The sequence below is a fragment of the Mus pahari genome, chromosome 7 (genome assembly GCF_900095145.1).
Source record: "Mus pahari chromosome 7, PAHARI_EIJ_v1.1, whole genome shotgun sequence".
In the NCBI taxonomy this organism is placed as follows: Eukaryota; Metazoa; Chordata; class Mammalia; order Rodentia; family Muridae; genus Mus; species Mus pahari.
Window position 1 is genome coordinate 62,588,813 of NC_034596.1, and position 22,512 is coordinate 62,611,324.

A 22,512-nucleotide genomic window follows, 5' to 3' on the forward strand; every position below is an offset into this window, starting at 1 on the left:
CTGGCCTCAAACTCAGAAATCTGCCTGCCTCTGCCTCCTGAGTGCTGGGATTAAAGGCATGTGCCACCATGCCTGGCTCCCGTGTCAACTTTTTAACATTAAGTTTTAAGTGTGCTTTCTATATTCTATATTAAAGCTTTTTTGTTATATATAATTTATATATGTTCCTCATACTGTGAGACTGTTTAAATGTTTTCTTTTTCTGTCTGTCCTATTTTCTTTTTTCTTTGTTTTCTTTTTCTTCTTTCTTCCTTTCTTCTTTTCTTTTCTTTCTTTCTTTCTTTCTTTCTTTCTTTCTTTCTTTCTTTCTTTCTTTCTTTCTTTTTTCCTTCCTTCCTTCCTTCCTTCCTTCCTTCTTTCCTTCTTTCTTTCTTTCTTTCTTTCTTTCTTTCTTTCTTTCTTTCTTTCTTTCTTTCTTTCTTTCTTTTTTCTTTTGAGTCAGATTCTTACTATGTAGCCCTGGTTAGCTTGGAACTTGCTACGTAGATCAGGCTGGCCTCAAACTTACAGTGATCTCCCTCCTTTTGCCTTAGGAGTACTGGGATAAAGTTGTGGCCTTGCTGACTTTTGAAAAACTTATTATAGCATAACCTTTTGTAATTTGTATGAGCTGAAGTTTACTTACTATAGGAGACTAATTCTTATATCAGGTTTTAACATCACATTAAGAGGGAACATAAGTCTTAAAGAGTGGGACTTCCATTGTACAGCATTGTGTTCATGGTTTGTATCTGAGGCAAGGTTACATTCTCAGCTTTCTTCTCAAGTATGAAATATTTCATCAGTTGCTTAGTTCTTAGTAAACTGATGTGAAGTCGACAAGGGCCCATTCATCTTATTTTGCAGAGGAGCAGTGTTCCACTCCTCATGACAACAGCTCTATAGGATGCATGGATCTGAAGCCTAAGAGTCAGCATGAAGTTCCTTTTCCTCCCAACACTGGTTGCCCATCTTCTGATATATCACCTAGACCAACTACACTAACACTGGCTCATCTGAAACATTCGATTTTACTAAAAAACACCTCATCAGTCGTGCCTCTTTTGTGTGACGTGTCTGAGGAGATGCTAAGGGTAAAGTGAAGAGCGAGCACCTCCAGCCAAGCATCCGGGGCCTGCAGACAGTTCTTCAGCCATGTGGACTGACGTCAGTGCCAGGTGAGGTTCTCAGAGGCATCTCTCTTATGCGTGTCTCTCATGTAAACATGATCTGATATTTTTATAAAAGTCAGCCTATATGCTTCGAATACTTTTGGAGATAATTGGAACACGATTTAGACAGACGAGGACTCTAAACTCTCCAAGATAATAAGTAGCTAAAGAAACTCTATCTTACAAATCCCTATCATCACTAATTTGATGACTAATCCCAACATCATGCTAATGTTACTTGGTAGTCCTATATACGGAAATCTAGAAATTCAATAAAAGAGAATCATGTTTATTTCTGCTTCATGTCTTCTCAGAATACTTGGTTGAGAAATAAATCCTTCACAATTATATAATATATAAATATAAACATCCATACAGTGTGCTAGGTAGTGGTGGATTAGTATATTAGGGTGTCTAATAAGTTACCTAACTTTGATGACAGTAGCTTAGTTAATATAGCAAACCATCCTTACAAAAACAAAATGTATTGGTTCCCTAAGTTAGGATTGATAATAGATCTACTATTCATCCAGTGTACATGTCTTTTGAATTTAGGAATTTTTTTCTTTTAGAAAGATAGTAGAAAATGACAAACTGTATCTCTGTGACGGTATATCTGTACAATTGCTGATGTGAATTCTGCCTCAGCTACATGCCTTTTGGATTTGACAGTGGATTTGGTTGGCTTCATCTATTACATGTCTTTTTGTTTTCTTCTTCTGAACCCCAACAGGAACTTAATACTCTTACAGCTTAGGTCACACTCCTCATTATCTTTCCACTAATAGAATTTAAACATGATATCACACACTAGGCTTATCGTCCATTCATTTATCCAAAACCTAGAGTCAGCATTGATCACAACACCAGAACCACAAGATGAAAATAGAATCATTTTGCCCTTGGCGGTCAGGGCAGGACTTGACCATGATTGAAAGATGCAACAGAGAAACACTGCACTACTCACACTATTCCCTTGAAACCTCATCTGGGCTGCTCAGCCAGAGATTAACAGTTCGTTTGCATCTTACTGATCTGCCTGATCCCCCTATTTTTGTTTCCTATTCCACGTGAACTCTTCCTTGATGACTTGTCTGTAAACCAAATCTTACTTCAGAAACTGCTTTGTGGGAACCTTCACTAAGACATAGACCATCAACAATGAAATGCCAATGTAAGGTATAATAAATAGTGTTCAGGGTGATGGGCATTTCCTTTTTACAGAGAGCTATAATTAAATAAGTGATTAATATTTACTTTATTTATTAGTTGATTTGCCAACCATGGTACTAGGAAAGACTCTATAAATGTATGTTTGGGAAACAATTGTGAATTATTAAATTAGCCAACATGTGTAAAACACAGATATACTCTTAGTAATTTCTATGCTTTGGATTGGGCATTGCAAATCTTGTGGGGCTTCAAAAGGAAATTTATTTAATAGTAGGTGGAAAATACGGTGAGATGAATATAATTTTAGAAACTTAATTACTTGTTTGGAGAAAACTTCTTAATCACTTGGATCTAACTGCCAAAATACTAAATGTTTGTCCAAGTGAAATGAGAATAGGCCGGTGACTTAAAATTCAGGAAGGCATAGTTGTTCATGCAGTGTTCTAGAAGGTGTAGATAACCAGTCTTAGCCTTGAAATCAGCCAATGCTCTATGCTACCTACCTCACGTTTGCCGGATACACGGCTTAATTATTAACATGATCCAAAGTATGTGGTTGCTTACACTGGAGTCGCTATGTGGCACATAGACCTGAAGATGGCCTGAACTAGCCCAAGAAAGAATAAAGAGGAAACAGAGGACACATGTGGCGATCCTAAGTAGCAGGGAAGGAAGGGAAAGGATTTTTAAAAGGGGAATTGAGAAGAGTGAAACGGATTGAATGGGGAAAGAAAAAAAAAAAAAAAAAAACCATGGAAGTTCAACATCAACCAGTCCAGAAAAATTAACATGGAAAAGTGAGAGAGACAACCTCATGTACAGAACTTGAATTTAGTATGAAGAATACTACTAATCAAAATGGATGGGTATTTATGTTTTGTGTTCAGAAATGAGAAAACAATGACTCTAGAAAATACTGCCCCCCCCCCCAGCGGTGACCTGTGTGAAAGACCCACTTCGACCACAAACTAGAATGCTGAACCACAGATTGTGTATACAGCTAGGCATACGTGCCCCTGGAACTGTTCTAAATTGTGGCCCAGTCATTTACATGACAGCATAGAGGCTTACTGGAAAAAGTCATATATAAATGAGGAAAATTTTCCTTCTAATTTCTGGAGAATATTACACAATTTTACAGCATAAATTATCAATGCTGTGTGTAATCTCAGTGCCCAAGAGGTACTTTTATCTAAACCACAAAAAAAAAAAAATGTCCATAATCTACAGATAACCAAGTCCCTTACATAACACAGCACAATGCTTAAACATTTTCAACTATGATTTGAATGTTTTCTATGATACCTATAATGTCTGCTGCAACACAAACAGTAATATTCAAAAAGCACTGTATCTTTCAGAATATTTTATGTTGTAAAAATATTCTCGACTCAACTGAACATGCAGATACAGAGGATATATAATCCATAATTCGAAATTCAGTGTACCGTGATACAGACTCGACACATGTCCTATCAATTTTATCTAGAGTACTAGAAGGTACTACTGTTAATCTTTTAGGAATGTTCATGACCTTCCAGGACAAATGATAACAATAACACTTTGTCCAACAGTTTTGTCTTTGCTTTCTGTAATGTAAAATTGAATCTTCCTAAATGACTATCGGAAAATAAAGCTTTAATCTTTGCATGATTTTCCTTTAAAATATTTATTTATTTAATTCCCTGAAATTTGCCACTTAAGATGCATGCATTATTTGCCAGTACAAAGTTTGTAAAGAAAACTTTGTGTATATAGATTGTATAATGCAACCTACCAACACATGCAAAACACATTTATTCTTTGACATTGCTGTCAAAAAATAAAATCTAAGTTCAGAGTTCCTTCTGCAAATTTTACTTAAAGTTTATAGCTATTTTGCCTCAACGTGTCTGTGAACCAATACCTTGAAGGTTGGAAGAGAGTATGTGATCTGCTGGAACTGGACTTACAGGCAATTGTCAGCTGCCATCTGGATGCTTCCAATAAGTCCTACATTCTTTGAGAGAGCAGTCAGTGCTCTTAACCACTGAAGCTTCCCTCTAGACTTAGATCCACTGTTCTTCATCCATGTTTCCAAATTGTCAAATTTACAATTAATGTTCTCACCAAGAATGTGTGTGGTTATGCTTTCCTTGGAACACTTGATGATCATAGATTATGTTACTCTTTCGTATCTACCTGTTTGAGAGTTTCAAAAGTGTCTTCTCTACCTCCATCATGCTTATTAAACATCACATCATTAGAATGTATGTTGGTCTGAAATGTCTGCCTCTCCTATTCTTTGACTATCACCTTAAGTTATACTTTCTCTTTTAATAAGATGTTTCTGTCTTGCTAAAAAGCATTATATCTTTTTAGCATGTAAAATGTAAATAAAAGGAGTTGATGTGAAGACTTAGAAATTTATGGTTAAATATGCAAGGCTATCCAAGAATGATGGAGGTGACTGAAATAGGGAAATAGAGGCAGGAAGATCAACATATCAAGATCATCCTTGCTACACAGCAAGTTTAAGAGGAATTTTATGAGTAAGAAAAAAGAAAAAGAAAGAAAGAAAAGGAAAGGAAAAAAAGAAAAGAAAGAACAGAAAGAAAAGGAGATAGACAAATGTTTTCAGAAACGTGGTTACTCTACACCGTACAAACCAGCATATTTATTGGTTGGAATGGTAACTCAGTGGATAAAGGTGCCTGCTGTGGTGAGGTGAGTTCAGTCTTCAAAACACAAGGAAAATGAGAGCAGAGAGCCCACTCTGCAAATTTTGTTCTGACCTACACATGTGCACCACAGTGCATGCTTGTGCATGTGCACACACACATGTGCACATATACACATGTGCACATACACTTGCACACACACATAGAAGATGATATATATCTATATCGCTATATATCTCTATATCTATCTCTATCTATATAAATATTTATATCTATATCTATGATCTATCTATATCAATATCTATATCTATCTATATCTCAATATCTACCTATATAAATATTGATATAGATATTGATATAGATGGATAGATCATAGATATAGATAGATGGATGATAGATAGAAAGAAAGAAAGATAGATAGATAGATAGATAGATAGATAGATAGATAGATGGATAGATAGAGAATGAGTGTGTGAGGGAAACAAACAAAGCACATGACATTTTAAGTGTAAAATTCTTCTGAATATTAAATATAAAAAGGCAAGGGAAGTCTCTATCATTTAAAAGTACTTGAAATATTGTTTTGTTGAATTAATTGTATAAAAAACTATTTGTTTTATTACTTTCTTTATGGCTATAAATCTTTGATATTTATTAAATAGTATTCTTAAGTATACAGTTTGAGGTGACAATTATTGGAAAGAAGCATGTTGGAATTAGAAAGAAAAAAGATATTGAAAGGTCTTAATACGTCTGTAAGTAGGGGAAATCAATAAGGAATGAATGAAAACTAAACCAGTCTTCTTTCTTAAGGAAACTTGAGGACTGGGATCTGAAAAGGGATGACAAGGCGACTCAGATGCTATTTTGACAGTGTTTGAGGGTTCACCTCGTTCTAGTTTTCAATACAATATAAATTAAAAGTGTAATGATTTGCTCGCAACCTCCATTGTTTGTGTCTGTTTTCCAATATCTAGAGTGAACCATACCCCCCATGCTCCAGCAATGACTTTATAAATATACATTACCTGACTATCACTTTCTTATTATTATGTAGATGTGTCTGATGTACTTTTTTTGCGCATGCTTGTGTGTGTGTGTGTGTGTGTGGTGTGTGTCTCTGTGTGTGTGTGTTGTGCTAGAGTGGGCAGGAGGAATTAGAACATTTTCAGGTTCTTGCCTACCTCCTTGTTTGAGAGAGCCAGAGAGACACTTGTTTACACTGCAGACCAGCCAGCCTGTGAGTGTTCAGGGATTCCTCTGTTTTGACTGATGTCCTGCCATTCTAGGCTTGTGCTACTGCTCTGGCTTTATGTGGATTCTGGGGGTCTAAACTTAGGTCTGCACACTTGGGAGGCAAGTACTTTATGCACGGAGTCACCTCTCAGCACTAAGTTTCTTACTTTGGATATAAATAAATTTCAACAGCACCTATGTGAACTGCAAAAACAAGCAAAGAAACAAACTAACAGCCAAAGGAGCAAAATGTATGTACTAAACCCTAATACCATGTGATTTACATGTATATTATATTTGTGTAAATTGTATTTACACATTTATATTGTATAAGGGCAAAATCAACATAATCAGCACTTGCTAGTTTGGAAATGTTCGCACTGCTGTTTTCTAGTTAATAGATTAATAAGTTATTATAAAATAAAGTCACTGTATAGTGTTGAAGCACACTAGAATTTTGCCTCCTATCTAACTGTACTTTGAAATTTATTATTCAGCCATTATCCATTACCTCTTCCTTACCTACCCTCTACTGAACTCTTGTGCACTGTTTATACAAGCTTAAATAAATACAGAAATTATGGAAAGTGGCATGAAGGTGCCTAGAAAATGTGGAGCTAGAGGCATCAGATGATACAACCTTCTCATCTTTTGAGAGCCAATGAAGTTGCTATGTTCAAGAGATGCCTTAATGCTCGTGTTTGTTCAATTACTATTCACAAACTTCAGAATATAGAATCAGTGAGGTGTTCAGAACAGATGAATGGCTAATGAAAATGGAATATGTATGCACAAGTGAATATCATTAAAACATAAAAGAGATTGACATCCTGTTATGTGTTGCAATATGGGCAGAATTAGAAGAAAATAAGACAGTGATAAAAAACAAATATGGCAGCTCCCAAGGTTAATAAGGTTAATTAATAATTAATAAGGTTGATAATTTAAATTAAGCAGTATCTTTTTTTTCTACAATCGTATCAACAAGATAATGACAAGTATGAAAAAAATATCTAACAGAAAGCTCCATGAGCTATACCCTCGGTGAATAAAAATAATGAGATGTAACCTGATCACGTAAGGTCATTTACGGTAGTCAAGGTTAAAAATTACACAACAAATAGACCAGAAGCAACACAGTATTTGAAAACACAGAGGACTTGAAAAGAATGTGGGGTTGACATTCTGCTGTCTGTCCAGCCTCTGTCCCCTGCAGCGTATGGTTTTGCTCCCATCAAAAATTTTAAAAATCCATGTCCAAATTCTTATGAGATACAGAGAAGATAATAGTGTATTATCAAAGCTACACCAGAGTTCTGTCTTTCTAACAGATAATAATCAGATTCACACATCATAAATAAAATACACATAGAGGAAATAAGACTCTCCTTAGAGAAGGACAGTTGATTCATCAAATAAAATTCACAAGAGTGATGAAAAAATCAGTTTAATATATAGAAAGAATATTGATGCATCAATACGAACACACCTCTGAGATATAGCCATTATGTGAATATGAATATATGTACTACTACTAATATATCTAAAGAAAGAATGTGTAGAGTGTAGAACAAAATAGGAAGTAATCGACCTTGTTAACAGGAAATCAAGTTTTTATAACTTGGAGATATTCCTCATGGGTTCAGACATATAATTCTTATCCTTTGGCAGACAAGAGAGACTCAGGTACCCCTGCTAACAAGCTATGCTCCCCAATATCAGTTGTTTGCTTCTTAGCTGGTTTGCTAGAAGCACAGTCCTGCTTTGCAAGAGCCATGCCCAATACATTTTCCATTCCAAGTTTTGAAATGAAGTTTTGAATATAATTTTCCTTTATTTCACCTTGCCTTCTCAGACTGACAAGCAGAAAAATCTTCTTTATCTACATTTGTGCTTCTCATCATGAATACCAAACCTGATTTTTTGGGGTTGTTTGCATGCATATTACCTTTTATGAATTTTGGAAAAAAACAAATCAATCCTTAATCTGCTCATTTGAATCAATAAAACCAGGTTTATTAGCCTAAAAATAATCAGTCTTAGAATCCATGGTGCAATTTTGAGTAGGAGGAATGCACCTTTGAGAAGAGCTGTGTGAGAAAGCAAGCATAGATTTGCAGGTGGTAGCCCATTCACTGGCTGGGAGGGCTCATGTGGTACATTAATTCATTCTACTGAACTTTTTGTCAATCTACCTTCAGATTAATCAATTCCTATCATAAATTTTTTTCAAAATAATTTTATTTTAATTGTGTGTGTGTGTGAAGTGTATGCATGAGCACATGTGTCCTGTGTGTCTGTGTGTGTCTGTGACTGAATGTTGTGCCTATACATTGAGTGTAGCCCCCCCCCCCAGAGGTCAGAGTTGGCATGAGTTCCTCTTGAGGTGAAGTTACAGGCAGTTGTGAATTGCCTAGTGTGGGTGCTGAAAACGTAGCATGTGATCTTTATCACTGAGCCAGCTCTCCAATCCCTAAACTGGAAATTTTAAAACAAAATCAGTATAGTTTCTGCTTTACATATTCAGTTTGAATTGATATAGTGTAGGCATTACAGACTAGGAGTGAATGTAGCCGCTTCTTCAGAGACCATTAAGCATGCATTATGAATCCACAGAGAGACATTCAGAAGGAAAGATATAAGTCTACGACATTTTGATTTTGCCTTTTTGTTTCCTGGTAAGTTAGGCTAGGCAGTTGCCTTTTCTTATTTAAACTAGTAAACAGTAGAAATTTAAACACATTCAGAAAAGCTATAAACTCCTCATTAGCTAAACTCCAAGCCTGCATTGTACTGGTCTCCTAGTATGGCTTGTTGCAATTGTAAGGATAATTAAGATTTCAAGTAGGGAAACGGTTGTTATATGAATTGTGGACTGTGTATGTATAAATACAAGTCATATTAAATGTCATTTTTGGGTTGATTCATGATCACGTCAAAGCGATTTGGATTGGGGATTCTGGGATGTCCCAGAAACAGTTAAATAGTAGAAGATTTTCCAGTTTTACTATCAAGCATATTTACTAACTTCAGGAAGAAGACTTAAAATATGTAAAGGAAGTTTATCCTTTATAGTGCATACACTGGGCCCAAATTCCACTTACCTATCAAGAAAAATCTTCAACTCCAGAAACTTTGATTCTGTGTTACCTGACCAAAAAGGTTTTGTCTCCCTAACATCTCTTAGAAACAACAAACTAGCTAGATGTGGACAAGCATCTGAATATTCCCGAAACTTCATTTTCCAGCTCTGTCCTACTCTCAACTATTGATTTTTTTCTTTCTTCAAGAAGACCTGTCATCCATTTCTTCTCTATTGTTTATGCAGAGAGCAATGAATTTCTAGTCTGATGATATCAGTGGATTTCCAGTTTATACCTGATACTTTGTAAATTTGCCAGAGGTGCTTTTGATACTAATGTTTAATATTGAATGGTACTTAAAATAGATGTTCTGTCAAAAGTCATAAAAAGATGTTCATGTAACATCTGAATGTTCTCTGACTGAATGCCTTCAATATCTATGTGGTATGGAGTTCTGTTTCCTGAGGTTCTTGAAGTTCATGGTGGGCAGTGCAACAGGAAGATGCATTAAATCTTTAAGACTACCAAAGTAACATTTAATACATTCCTATAACCAGAGATATACATGATTCTAACAGCAGCTCCTAGATACAGTTAATCCAAATAACTCTTATAATGTTCAGTCCATAGAGGTTAATTAATTAATTTCAGTTTCTCTCTCTCTCTCTCTCTCTCTCTCTCTCTCTCTCTCTCTCTCTCTCCTTCCTCTCCCCCCTCTCTGTTTGTTTGTGTGTGTGTATCTGTTTGACAGTCTGTCAGTCTGTCTTTCTGCTTGTCTGTGGACAACTGGTGGAATTTCCTTATATCCTTCTATCATGTAAGACCTGGTGATCAAACTTGGACCATCATGCTAAGTGGCAGACATGTTTATCCACTGAGGCATCTCTAGGTTTGGGGTTATTTAAAAGAACCATTTATGTATGTACTCCTTAAAATGCTATGAAATCCTAACTCTAAGAAGTTCTTAGAACCAAAATGAAGCTATTTATATCAAACTGTAATAAAAAATAGACAAAGTCATGCTGACAGAAAAGTTATGAAAAGACACATAACGTAAGTCTATGTTTTCACAAAAGATCAGGCAGAGCAATGATCCTGCACAAAGGTCTCTACACTCTATAAGAAGCAACAAACAAACAGATTTTCAAATACAGTTGGCAAACAATTGTCTGTTTAATCTTAAACTGGCAACACCCTTTGCTACAAGGATCACTCAATGTGTATGTCATGTTCATCATTTTGCCTTCAGAAAGTAGCCCTAGCAGGATCATCTTTGAACATACCAACAGTTACTATTGAACAAATGGTCCCATTGCAGTGCTTTTATTATCTGCAGATAAATATCATTCATCAGTTCCCAAACAATCTCTCTGAGGATAGTATTCAGGCTTGGAAGTAAGATGTTTCCCACACAGTTATTTAAGATGAGGATAATGAAGTGGAGAGATCCTATAACCCAATACAAATAGTGTCTGAGAAAATGAACACTCAGTATCACAGCTCCCACCCCTCACACATGCTGATAAAGACAGAAAAAATTGGAGTAATTCAGATGGAAGTCAAGGAACACAAGGTCTGATGGCCATTATCAGAATCTAGGCAATGGCAAAAGAAAAAAGACACTACTACTCAGAGCCTCCTCCCCCAAACATCATATGGACACCCCAAACCTAGAATCCTCACATCCAAACTATAAAAGGTGCCTGGTTTGTTTTTGTTTGTTGGGTTTTTTTTTTTTGGTGTTATTTTTGTTTTGCTGTTGTTTTTCTAAGCCACCCCACTTGTGTGACTTTCTCATGGTATCTCAAGATATAGTGTAGAAGTATGGATTTCAGCTGACAGAGTTGATTGGTCTCCTGAAATGTGTTTACATTTTTCTTTATACTATCTCAAGTAAATATTTTAGAGTATTTCTAAAAAATAGCTTTTGGCATACATTGCAACTTTGATGGGCTGCAGTTCTTCATAGTAATCCAAAGTGGTCTCTTGCTCTGGTTACGGTGAACAAGATAGATTGTACTATACCACAGCCCTATACGCTTAAAGTTAATTCTGTTACAAAAATGTAAATTTTATGATGCCCACAGGAAAAGGTACTACTAATTAACCAAAGACTTTGCTCTTCTCAATCCTGTCCTGCATCATTTAACGATTTGTGCCAAAGGCAAGTTAGCAGGAAGAGGTTGGCTTGTAAAGGATAGTGTTTCTTCATGTAACACAAGGAGGCAGAAAAAGCTAAAAATCAGTGCCTGCTGATGGAAAAAGATAAAACTATTGAGAAAATAAATGGAATTTTTACCCCTCTGTTAAGATCTCGACAGCAAGAGAAAATTCAAAGATTAACAATTACTACAAATGAATTTCTGGAGATGCTTTTTAATACCTGCTTCCTTGTTTATCAGTCAGGGAAGCACTTCATTTCACAAGCACTTTTCTTATGTATCAGATTAATGTATTATGGTAATTTTTATTCTTCACTGATTTATCTGGGGCATCTAGAGCACTCTAGCAAAAGGCTGTGGTGAGCTTAATGTAGAATAAATTTTACTAGCTTACAATCAGCTCTTCTGTAGACTATATTCTATAACATTGTGCATGTGATTTTCCATTTTATGTAGAATGAAGTTGAGTTTGAAATCCTCATCTTATGTGAATGCCATTCTAATGATTGCTTCACTGAAGTAAATATAGAAAATCTTGTCATTTCAAAGGTCTTAAAAAGTGAGCATGAGTTGTATGAAAGTATATCCTAACTATATTCATTTTAAGCTATTCTTCAGGGAGAGGCAGGTTTGACTATCACTATAAATGAATATTTGTAACACAACAAATTTGATTACTAAGGTTTTATACACACACACACATACATACACATATAAGCATATTGGAGCAAACAAATTAATCATAAAATAGGTCAATTATCATTCTATAAGAAAAAATTCACCCCATTGATGGTAAGGCTAGTAAGAATTTGTTGAGTGCTCTAAAAATACTAAAAACTAAATAACACTATGAAAAAATCATATTGTGAAATGTCAAATAATTAATAATCTCCAGATATGTAATACATTTTTGAACATGTCAATAAAGGCATTTTCTGATAAAACTGAAAAGTACAATTTATAGGTTTATGTAGCTATGCTGTCCCAATGAAAAGAAATAATAAATAGCACATATTAATTATCTCTTAAACTGACCTTTTCACTTATTTATAGTAAGATGATACTGCCCAACAGCTATTATTCGAGAATGTGATCATGGATGGCCTTAGAGATTCCACTGCCAAGCCAGCATTGCTAGTGTATCACTTTCTTACAGGACTCTCTCCTCTAAAGCTCTTGGTGATGGCAGTATACATTTGTCCAGTGAATTTCCTATAGTGAGAAACCTTAGTGAATTCTCTAACACAAGTTCATAAACAAGTAAGTGGTAACACTGCTACTTCTCTGAGCCATTTGAGTGGCTGAGCTCTCTGTGGAGGCTGCTCATGACTCTCAGCATCACTTAAGGTAAGTCACCATGTCTCAGTGTCAAAAGAACTTCCATAACAGCATATTAAAATAGGTTCCAGGAATTCTGTGACTAATGACATCCAAATCATTGGAAGAACTTTTCCATCTTAACTTTTTGGGGGCCTATTCAATACTTTCAAAAATGAGGACTCATTGACTACCTAATTCAATATTCACTTGCTGCTATTGTAAATATTACCCATGAGTAATGAAAATGTGACAAATAGACAAATAATCTATAGAGTCTAATGGGCTAATTGTAAAAAACTATAATGGGAGTAAAAGGTTAAATTATGTAAATTATGTAAAAGAAAAATTATTTTGCATTTACAACTGAATCATAGATGATTGATATCTGCTTAACATTTAAATATGCTAGACATTTTTAATGCATCTGTGTAGAATTTTGGAGCCCAATTCATATATGATATAAAACATCATATCTATCATAACTCCAGGACCTAAGGTTTAGACATCATTAAGGGAGAGAGTATTGTAAGAACCCAGGGAACAGGAAGTTTGCTGTAAAATTATAGTCCTAGTAACTACATCCATAAAGTCCCATCAACACAGCTGCCTCATCAAAACCTGAACAAAGATGATGATAACAGACTCACCAAATATGATGGAAAAAGACCACGAGGCTTTAACCCAACACAAACAACTATTGACACATAAGAAATGCTAAGATTAGGATAAATAGTGCTCCCCAGGAAAAAGTACAGCAACTGGTTACCCAGTATCAAATGGTCATCTCTGAAAACCTACACATACAAGTAATATTATGCAGACTGAGCAGGAAGTATATATGTATTTAGTGTGTGTGTGTGTGTGTGTGTGTGTGTGTGTGTGTGTATACAGTTAATAAAAAGAAGCTACAAATTTGAAAGAAAATAAGGAATGGTAATTCAAAGGTTTAAAACTAGGAAAAGGGAGGTAAGAAGGTTTTAATTATATTATAATGTCAAAATTAAAATTAAAATTCATTATATTTTCTCTATGTAGTAGTGGCACCAAATTGGGGGTTCTGTATTCTACACAAGGCTGAACCACCGAACTACATACACAGACTCACAGGTTTTATTTGATTATGACAGGTAGACGTCTGCTTTAACAGTATATTTATCATTTTGCCCAATTTTTAGTCATGAAACAGAAATTTGTGTACTTTCTCTTCAGTTAGAATGGCGTTATGCTATCTGTGAGGGATAGGAAACTATTTGTGGGTTATAAACTTCATTACAAATTTAAGATTTAAAAACCCACTGTAACTTGAAGATTTTAATTCATGTCTTACATAGTTTTACAGGATGTATTGTCTTTTAAAAGTTAGTGTTTCAAGGCCATTAAGTAATGCTTTATTTTGTGCCAATATGAAAATGAAAGAATTTGATGGCAGCAAGCTGTGCTGGAAGAATGAAGCCAACTCCAGTCATGAATGCAAGGCAGTTAATCAGAATTCTAAACTCCATGTGGCTTTAGAGAAGAAAGATACTTAACTTTAGTTCTGTGACTCTAGGGGATTTGTGAAGTTCATCTGTACCACATGTGAGTTGAAAACTTACATTTTCCTTATAACTAAATACAATCTGCATATATTGTCCTATAAAGTACTTTAACTAATCACATTAGCTAAAGTTTTTAAAGTTCATAAACTTTATATATTCTAGAAGACAGACCTAGTCTAAATATAGCATATATTTAAGTCTAAATATTATATATATATATATATATATATATATATATATATATATATATATGTCCCCTCTTGCTTTCTCTCTCTTTGAATGTAGATAAAAAGATATAGAGGTAGAGGTAGAGGTAGAGGTAGAGATAGAGATAGAGATAGAGATACATAGGTATAGATATTAGCTGGTTCTTCTAAGCACAAATGTTGTTTATAGGAATAAACAACCGCCAGGTAGTGGCTGCGCACACCTTTAATCCCAGCACTTGGGAGGCAGAGGCAGGCAGATTTCTGAGTTCAAGGCCAGCCTGGTCTAGAGAGTGAATTCCAGGACACCCAGGGCTACACAGAGAAACCCTGTCTCAAAAAAAATCCAAACCAAACCAAACCAAACCAAACCAACAAAACAAAACAAAACAACAACAAAAGGAATAGACAACTGTAAATTCTGAGCTAATATTAAATACGCTTAGATCATTCAAAGTATAAAAGTAACATTGTAACCATAGAATTTTTAATTTAAAATGTTAATAATATACTTAGACTAAAATGTGTCAGCAATCTTTTAAATATATAAAATCGACTCAATACTAGTCTTCATTCTCTGTAAAATGAATGAAAACAAAATTATTGAAGAGATGATGTCTACCATTAAATGCTGTGTAATACTTGCAACCTTATAAATATGAACTTAATAAGGGTGTTAGTCACTTCTGAATAAAACTAGGTGGATGTTTATAGAGGGCATATGAAAGTAGCATGCATGCAGAATTTGAGACAACTACTTTTTGAGCATCTTTTGCAACTTATTATTATGCCAACCACATCCAAAGATTAATATATTAAATTACTTGTGTTGGCAATTCTCTCACATAAAACAGAAGGCATATCCAGTCTAAACAGATATATAGCTTATGAAAAAATAAATTATATTGCATTTTCTAAGCCATAAAAAAATATCTGAGGAATTCTGGTAGAGTAACAGAACCTAATTTTCCCGTGTGTGTGTGTGTGTGTGTGTGTGTGTGTGTGTGTGTGTGTATGTGTATGTGTGTGTTTGTGTGTGTTTGTGTGTGTGTATGTGCGTGTGTGCAAAATACAGTATGTCTACTTTTCATATGCATGTATTACAATTTTTGTAAGAAATATAGTCAATTGAATTTTTGAATTGCCTTTTAGTCTGAAAGATATCCTACTTAGAAACTCCTTTGAAAAATCTGTCATGTAATTTTTCTCATATGATTTACAGAGTAAATGAGGAAAAACTGAGATCACAATGTAAAGGTGAAATGCTCATATTTTAATTTATAAAGAAGAAATAAATGGTTGACCCCAGCCAAGGGCATACTGAACAAACAATGTCTGTAGAAGACTCTTGGCCTCTAAAATGTCAAATTGTATTAGAAATTTATAGAATCGAAACCAAATAAGATTAAATAATTTATCTTTTAAAATACAAATCTCAACTAGAACTAAAACCCCCAAAGAAAAATTTATAAGATATTTTTCAGCAGTACAGTTTACTTATTATGTGAAAATTTGAAAAGTCTTTAAAGAGATACATTCTAAACTGAGAAGAAAATAAGAGATAACCTTTAAGACAGGATATAGAAACCACTAAGTGTGTAGAAAAATGTTCATGACTAAGTTTTAAAATTTACTAAAATCTATTTTCTCAAACATTATATAAAGTATGTCAATTCACATTATATATGTGAGTACATAGGTTTTATATACAAATACATGTATGTACTCACATTTATATTATAAAGGTGACTCAAGACTATATGTTTATAATATTCTCAATTTCTGTTAAATGAACAAAATCCTGAGATATAAGAAGCAGAGAGGTTAGGGAATGTCCCCTCATTACTTTGTTAGAAGGGGGAAGCTGACATTACACAAGTATTCTGGTTATACTGTCACCTTCTAATCCACTTGAGTGAATCTTTCTTATTTGATTACTTTTGTATATATCACTATTCTTGGACTACTTACAATGATCAACAAATTATAGTTTTTAAGAGCATGTAATATTTTTTGGACATGGGCTGTCTCTATAATTCTAAAAGTTATGGAAAGAGATAGGAGACTGAAACTTATGAGGACAAGGGAATAAGACACCCCTGATCTACAATTCCAGGTCCCCAGTCAGACTAGATACAGAAATAATTCTCTTCAGCAAGCTGCTATAAGCCAGGAAAAATCATCTTCAGGGGCAGCTGCCAATGGTCTGCCCTTTAGACTTTGGCCAGGATGCCAAGCCCCAGCTGTTCAGTCAGTCTGCCCTAGACAGCCTGCTGGCAAAGAAGGCTACCATTTTAGAGGAAATATCAACTCAAACTGATGAGCCTACAAACAGCTACTTCTAGGAATGAATTAAAAGATGATAATAACAACACGGTAGCTTTTGCTAGTGTTGTTTGTTGGTTTTATTTTATAACTAAGGGAACAAATTTAAATAGTCCCTCAGATGGAACTTGTTAGTAAATAAAAATAAAAAAATCTCCTAATTCTTTTTTTTTTCCAGAATACATTTCAGATTAGCTAGAGAACAAGATGGCACTCTGAAGTGTGAATGTTGAAAGAGAAGTCTCACTGCCAAAGAAAGATGCTTGTAAGGTTAAAGGGGAATGAAAACTCTGAGAACTCTGGCAGTGGCAGCGCCAGACAAAAGCTCCATTTGAGACTGAAGTCTACAATTCAAAGTGCATGCAGGTGCAACCAATGTTGTAACAAGGGGGCCCAGTGGTCAGCTTATTCCAGGAACTCTTTCTCACCAGGCTCCTTGTCTCTTCTGATAATTTCATCTATTTTGAGTCTAAATATCTTATTAGGTCTTTTAATTAAAAAAAATTAGATTGTAACAATATCAACATTTCTTGAGCTACTACTTGAGTTAACTATAAATATGGTTTTGAAAATTTTGATGAAATTATTTCACTGAACTCAATATTTTTTCCTGAATCTTTAAACACAATTCTCTTATATTTAATTGTATAATTATCAATTTCTACTTCTTTTCTGTTTTTTAACCATTGTTTGTAGCATGTTAAATTATGTTAAGGCCAATTTTATAAAATTTAATTTTATTAAAAGAACTTCTCTTCTTTATCTCATATTCTGTTAATAGCAAATATAATGAGTCATAAATTCACTCATTGTAATTTTTATTTATAAGGAATCAGACGTTGCTTTAGCTATTTTACACTTTTAGACTTTACCAAAAAGATTAAATTTACAAAATATAGTTTAACATTTCAATCATTACTATGGTCCTATGAGTCTATCTACCAATCAATATATATTCTATCATCTATTTATTTCTCTGCCAAACAACCTACCTATCTAAATCTGTTCATCAGGATGGAATCAAGATTTCCTTAATAAGTTAGAGTGAAGAGTTGCAGAAGCAAATGACAAGATAACAGGGAGGAATCCGCCCCCCTTTTTTTTCTCCATTTTCTTCTGTTGCTGTGTCAGCAAGACTTCTTGTCTTTATATATATACTTTTTATTTAATCAACTTATTTTCCCTGCTACACTTAAATGCCAGTGTGAGTTCTGAAGTGGTCAAATTAAGTATATGAAAATAAGACTTAATACATGAGTAAAAACACTTGAGTATTTGAATATAACTGCTTGCATTTATTTGTGAACCATTCTTTGATCCTGTACATTTATTTTTTGTAAGTTATTTTAGTTTCTTCAAATTTTCTATTATTTATATAATTATTGCTTATAATATATCATATGTAATATATATGATACAGTAATATACTAATGATTAGCAAAAGGTGTCATTGCTAATCACTTAAGGATGTTGCAGCTGATTAATATGCAAGTTCCAAGTTATTCAACACCTGGAAACATTTATTTAGAACATGTATGAGTATAATGGCTAAGAATAAGAAAGGTGCATGTGATGTCACGGATCACATTCTTCAAAACAAAGCCTCCTCAGGTACAATTATGTCATCATGAAGTCAGGTTTTCCACATTCTAAAATAAACTCGTCGCCATATGAATTTTTATCTTACTGAACTATTTTTGTAGTTGTCTTTTTAACAGCTTTCTTGGAAGTGTATTCTAAATGCCTCACACTATAAAATCGAAAGATTCTCCTTTCATCTTAAGGATTGAAAATCTTGATCAATTTTTAGAAATGACTATTGTTATCTTTCATCCAACATACATTCGTCATGTACATTGAAGTTGCAAATAAAAACATGGACACACACACACACACACAGAGAGAGAGAGAGAGAGAGAGAGAGAGAGAGAGAGAGAGAGAGAGAGAGAGAGAGATTCTAGAAGTTTTGTAAAATGAAAATTTAACTTCTAAGAAAACTCAGTCTTCTCCATGTCACACGCAGCTCAGGACTCACCTGTGGGCGTGGATGTCCAGTAACCAGACAGGTCAATTCTAGAGTTTCTCCTTCCCGGATGGTATAGACCCGTTCCGAGTAGCGCTCCTCCTCGATATTACAGGCCAATCCTGAGTGCACAATCCGAACTGTCGGGGGAGCTGTGTAGTGAGGAAGAGACAAGGTACGTGAAAACCTAAGTGAATCATCTCCACATGGAAGACTAATTCTTATGAGAGCTCACCATAGCCAGACCCAACACTTTGTACTTGCCTAAGTGATTCAATATTTTCTTGGCAAAACATTGCCAACGGCTCTAACAGTCATCACAACCTTCTGAAAATGGCAAAGGGGGCCCAGAAGTGGGAGAGATTGATGCCTCTGACAACCTTGCCATTACGGGCCATGCGGTTAAGTTGATTGTTAAAATGCAAGAAGGTCTCTTTGTTTCTAAAACTAAAACTCGGAAAGCGTAAGTAACGAGACACCTGGAATGTGTAGTATTTGAAGGCAGAAGACAATTGGAAGAGGACAGGGGATTTGAACTAAAGACATAGGCATTAGTCAACTCATTTTAAAGTCTGGCGGGGCAAGTGAGGACCTAAGGGAGGTTCATGTACAGGGATAGAATGTCAGCGCAATTAGCAGCATCTAGTGCATTAGTGCAACCAATGACAGTCTCTGAATAAAAGCACGGAAGAGGGCAACAAATTATCGATGTCTTACGCTAGTCTTTTAATCCAAGAATAATTTAACACTCAAGGAGCTGTCTGAATCCCTACTCTCTATCTCACATCAGCGCACAAGACCTTAATAAATATGACTAGTTCTTGTTATATTCCCTATCACCAGCAGAAACTCCTCAAGTGATGAGAAATACTTAGCTAATCATACATGTCTACAATCAAATACAAACTGACAGCTGGGATCTTCAGAGTAGAGGCCATCGCTAGTGTTGGACACCACGGTTTTGAGAGTAATATATTTGGAGGTGAAAGAGAAAATTATCTTAACTGAAGGAAACATGAGAAGAAGATTGCCTGCATATGTAGAGGGCAGCAATCACAGACCATCCTGACAAGAATCTCTATTCTGAAAAGCAGTACAGCAGTGCCCTAAGCAGAAGCTATCAATTTCCAAAAGAAAAAAAAAAAAAAAAAAAAAGAACACTATAAGGCATGGATTGAAAAAAAACTGATAAAAAAAATCACAACTCGTATGTTTCTTGAAAATGATCTTGGCGATTCTATGAAGAAGAAAAGGACAACACTCAATTTATAAAAAATTTTCTTCTGGAAAACTGATCTTTCTAAGGGAAAAACATTTCTAACATGTAATGTTTTGACATACACCACTTAAATTCATAGGACAGTCACAGAGATGAATAAGCAAAAGGGCATACATTTTTATCTTTCTAAATTTTAGTGGAAATGGAGATAAATACACACATTTTTGGTGCAAAATTAAAACTTAAAAAGACCCAAAATATAAACAACAAGTCAAAAAGCAACAAATGTTTGTATTCTTTGCAGACAAACCTGATATTTAATTTTTAAAAATCTAGCTGCTCCCCAATATCCATCACGAGAAGTTTCAAGTCAGACTGGGAGTGAAAGTCATTTTGAGAAAGATAGTTGCAGCAGTGTATGTGGGTAGTTATTTTGCCCACAGTGCTTGCTATGAATATATTTCCTAGATAAACAGAATAACCTAGCATTTTGCAGAACACCCTGGGACTTTGCATTTTTACCATCTGTTCATGTAATTATAATGGTACTACTACCCAGCCCATAGTATCAGAAATATATCTGTAGGTCTTATAAATATAAGTATTCTTTTACTTTTTAAAATAACCAAACAATGGGAGGGGAGGGATGGCTCAACTTTTTGGAGCACTGGCTGCTGTTAAAGAAGATCTGGGTTCATTTCCGAATACATACATAACAGCTCACAATCATTTGCCACTCTAGTTTCATAGTATGTCACTATTCCAGATGAATTTGCAAATCGCCCTTTCTAACTCTGTGAAGAATTGGGTTGGAATTTTGATGGGGATTGCATTGAATCTGTAGATTGCTTTTGGCAGGATGGCCATTTTGACTATGTTAATCCTGCCAATCCATGAGCATGGGAGATCTTTCCATCTTCTGAGATCTTCTTCAATTTCTTTCTTTAGGGATTTGAAGTAGTATGTCACATCCTATTTTAGTCCCTACAAGAACCAGACCCTCAACAGATACACATATTTGCAAAATGTCCATATACATCAAATAAAAATGTTTAAAAAATAACAAAACTTGACTTGAACTTAATATCAGTGGATATGCTAACATAGAAGGAGGAATCTAGAAATAAAACATGATCACCACTATTGACAGCCAGGAGATAGATAGCTAGACTCTCCTGGGGATCCCACTAATTAGTCATCAAAGACAAACTGGTCTACCTAGAGACAACATCAACATAAGCTTCACTGAGTGAACATCTCCCCCCACCCTGTATGTGTGTGTGTGTGTGTGTGTGTGTGTGTGTGTGTGTGTGTGTGTGTGTAACAATAGTAATCACAAAGAAGCAGGCTATCAATTGGAGAGGGAGTAGGAGTCATGGGAGGGGTTGGAAGGAGGAAAAGGAAAATTGTTGCAATTATATTTTAATTAAAAAAATAACACCAATGTATAACTAAATACTTAACACCATTGTTATTTGTTTAAAATTAAAAAAATTTAAATGCATTCAATGTTCAGTTTGGGATATCGAATAGTTACTTATTTCACAACGTGTACCACTGCTTTGGACTCTGCCTAGCATTGAAACAATTTCTTGGGTCTTGTGACAGTGGATACTCTTATGATGCTCAGGATGCAATCGAGTCTCAGGCAACGTTTCCCCAAATCACTGCAGATAGTGATCAAATTTTGAATTCAATTTAGACAATTAATCCTGACATGGTTCTAATTTTAAGGCATCTGTCTAGTGTAATTATACATGTATTAAAAAAGTTAACACTCTGATGACAATAAATGCTTACAAAACAAAACAGAAAAGGTTTAAATATTAAAAACAGATATTTTCCTTAAATATCTATGCTAAATTTAGTCTTATAAATGATAGTTCACATATAGTAATACATCTAATTACACAGTTACAGGACATTCTCTCTAGACTAATTTGTACTTGCTATGTTTTGTTTAGATTTCAAATCAATACCTAGTATTGTTGTTTTTAAGATATATCTTTCAAATGCTTCGTTATGCAAATAAGCAACTTTATTTAACACTTTAAATTATACAGTAGGCAAATTTTGACATTTATAAGGGTCAATTTTCTACTATTCTCTTCTATATTTTAACACATTCTTGGAAAAGGTAGCTCTTTCTGTACTCTCAGCATGAACCCATTACCTATTCTGTGAAAGCTGTGTTAGTCTACAAGACAGTTAGCTTATGTTCCTGGTAGCCATTAAATACATTCTTAGTGTTTTAGATGCTCAATGCTAAGGTGGATACTCTGTGTGTATGTGTTAGTTACTTTACCAGAGAAAGCATAGTTGAAAGGGCTTTAGAACTCACCCACCCAAGTCAAGACATCTCTCTCTTTCTCTCTCTCTCTCTCTCTCTCTCTCTCTCTCTCTCTCTCTCTCTCTC

General features: G+C 34.8%; 1 protein-coding gene across 1 annotated transcript in view; it reads right to left on the minus strand.

The window, feature by feature from the left end:
• Mdga2 (MAM domain containing glycosylphosphatidylinositol anchor 2) overlaps positions 1-22,512 on the minus strand; it is a 744,628-nt gene that overhangs the window by 369,856 nt on the left and 352,260 nt on the right. Inside the window, exon 2 of the mRNA XM_021202038.1 lies at positions 18,890-19,029. Coding sequence (XP_021057697.1) covers positions 18,890-19,029 — 140 coding nt within the window. The remainder of the gene's footprint in view (positions 1-18,889; positions 19,030-22,512) is intronic.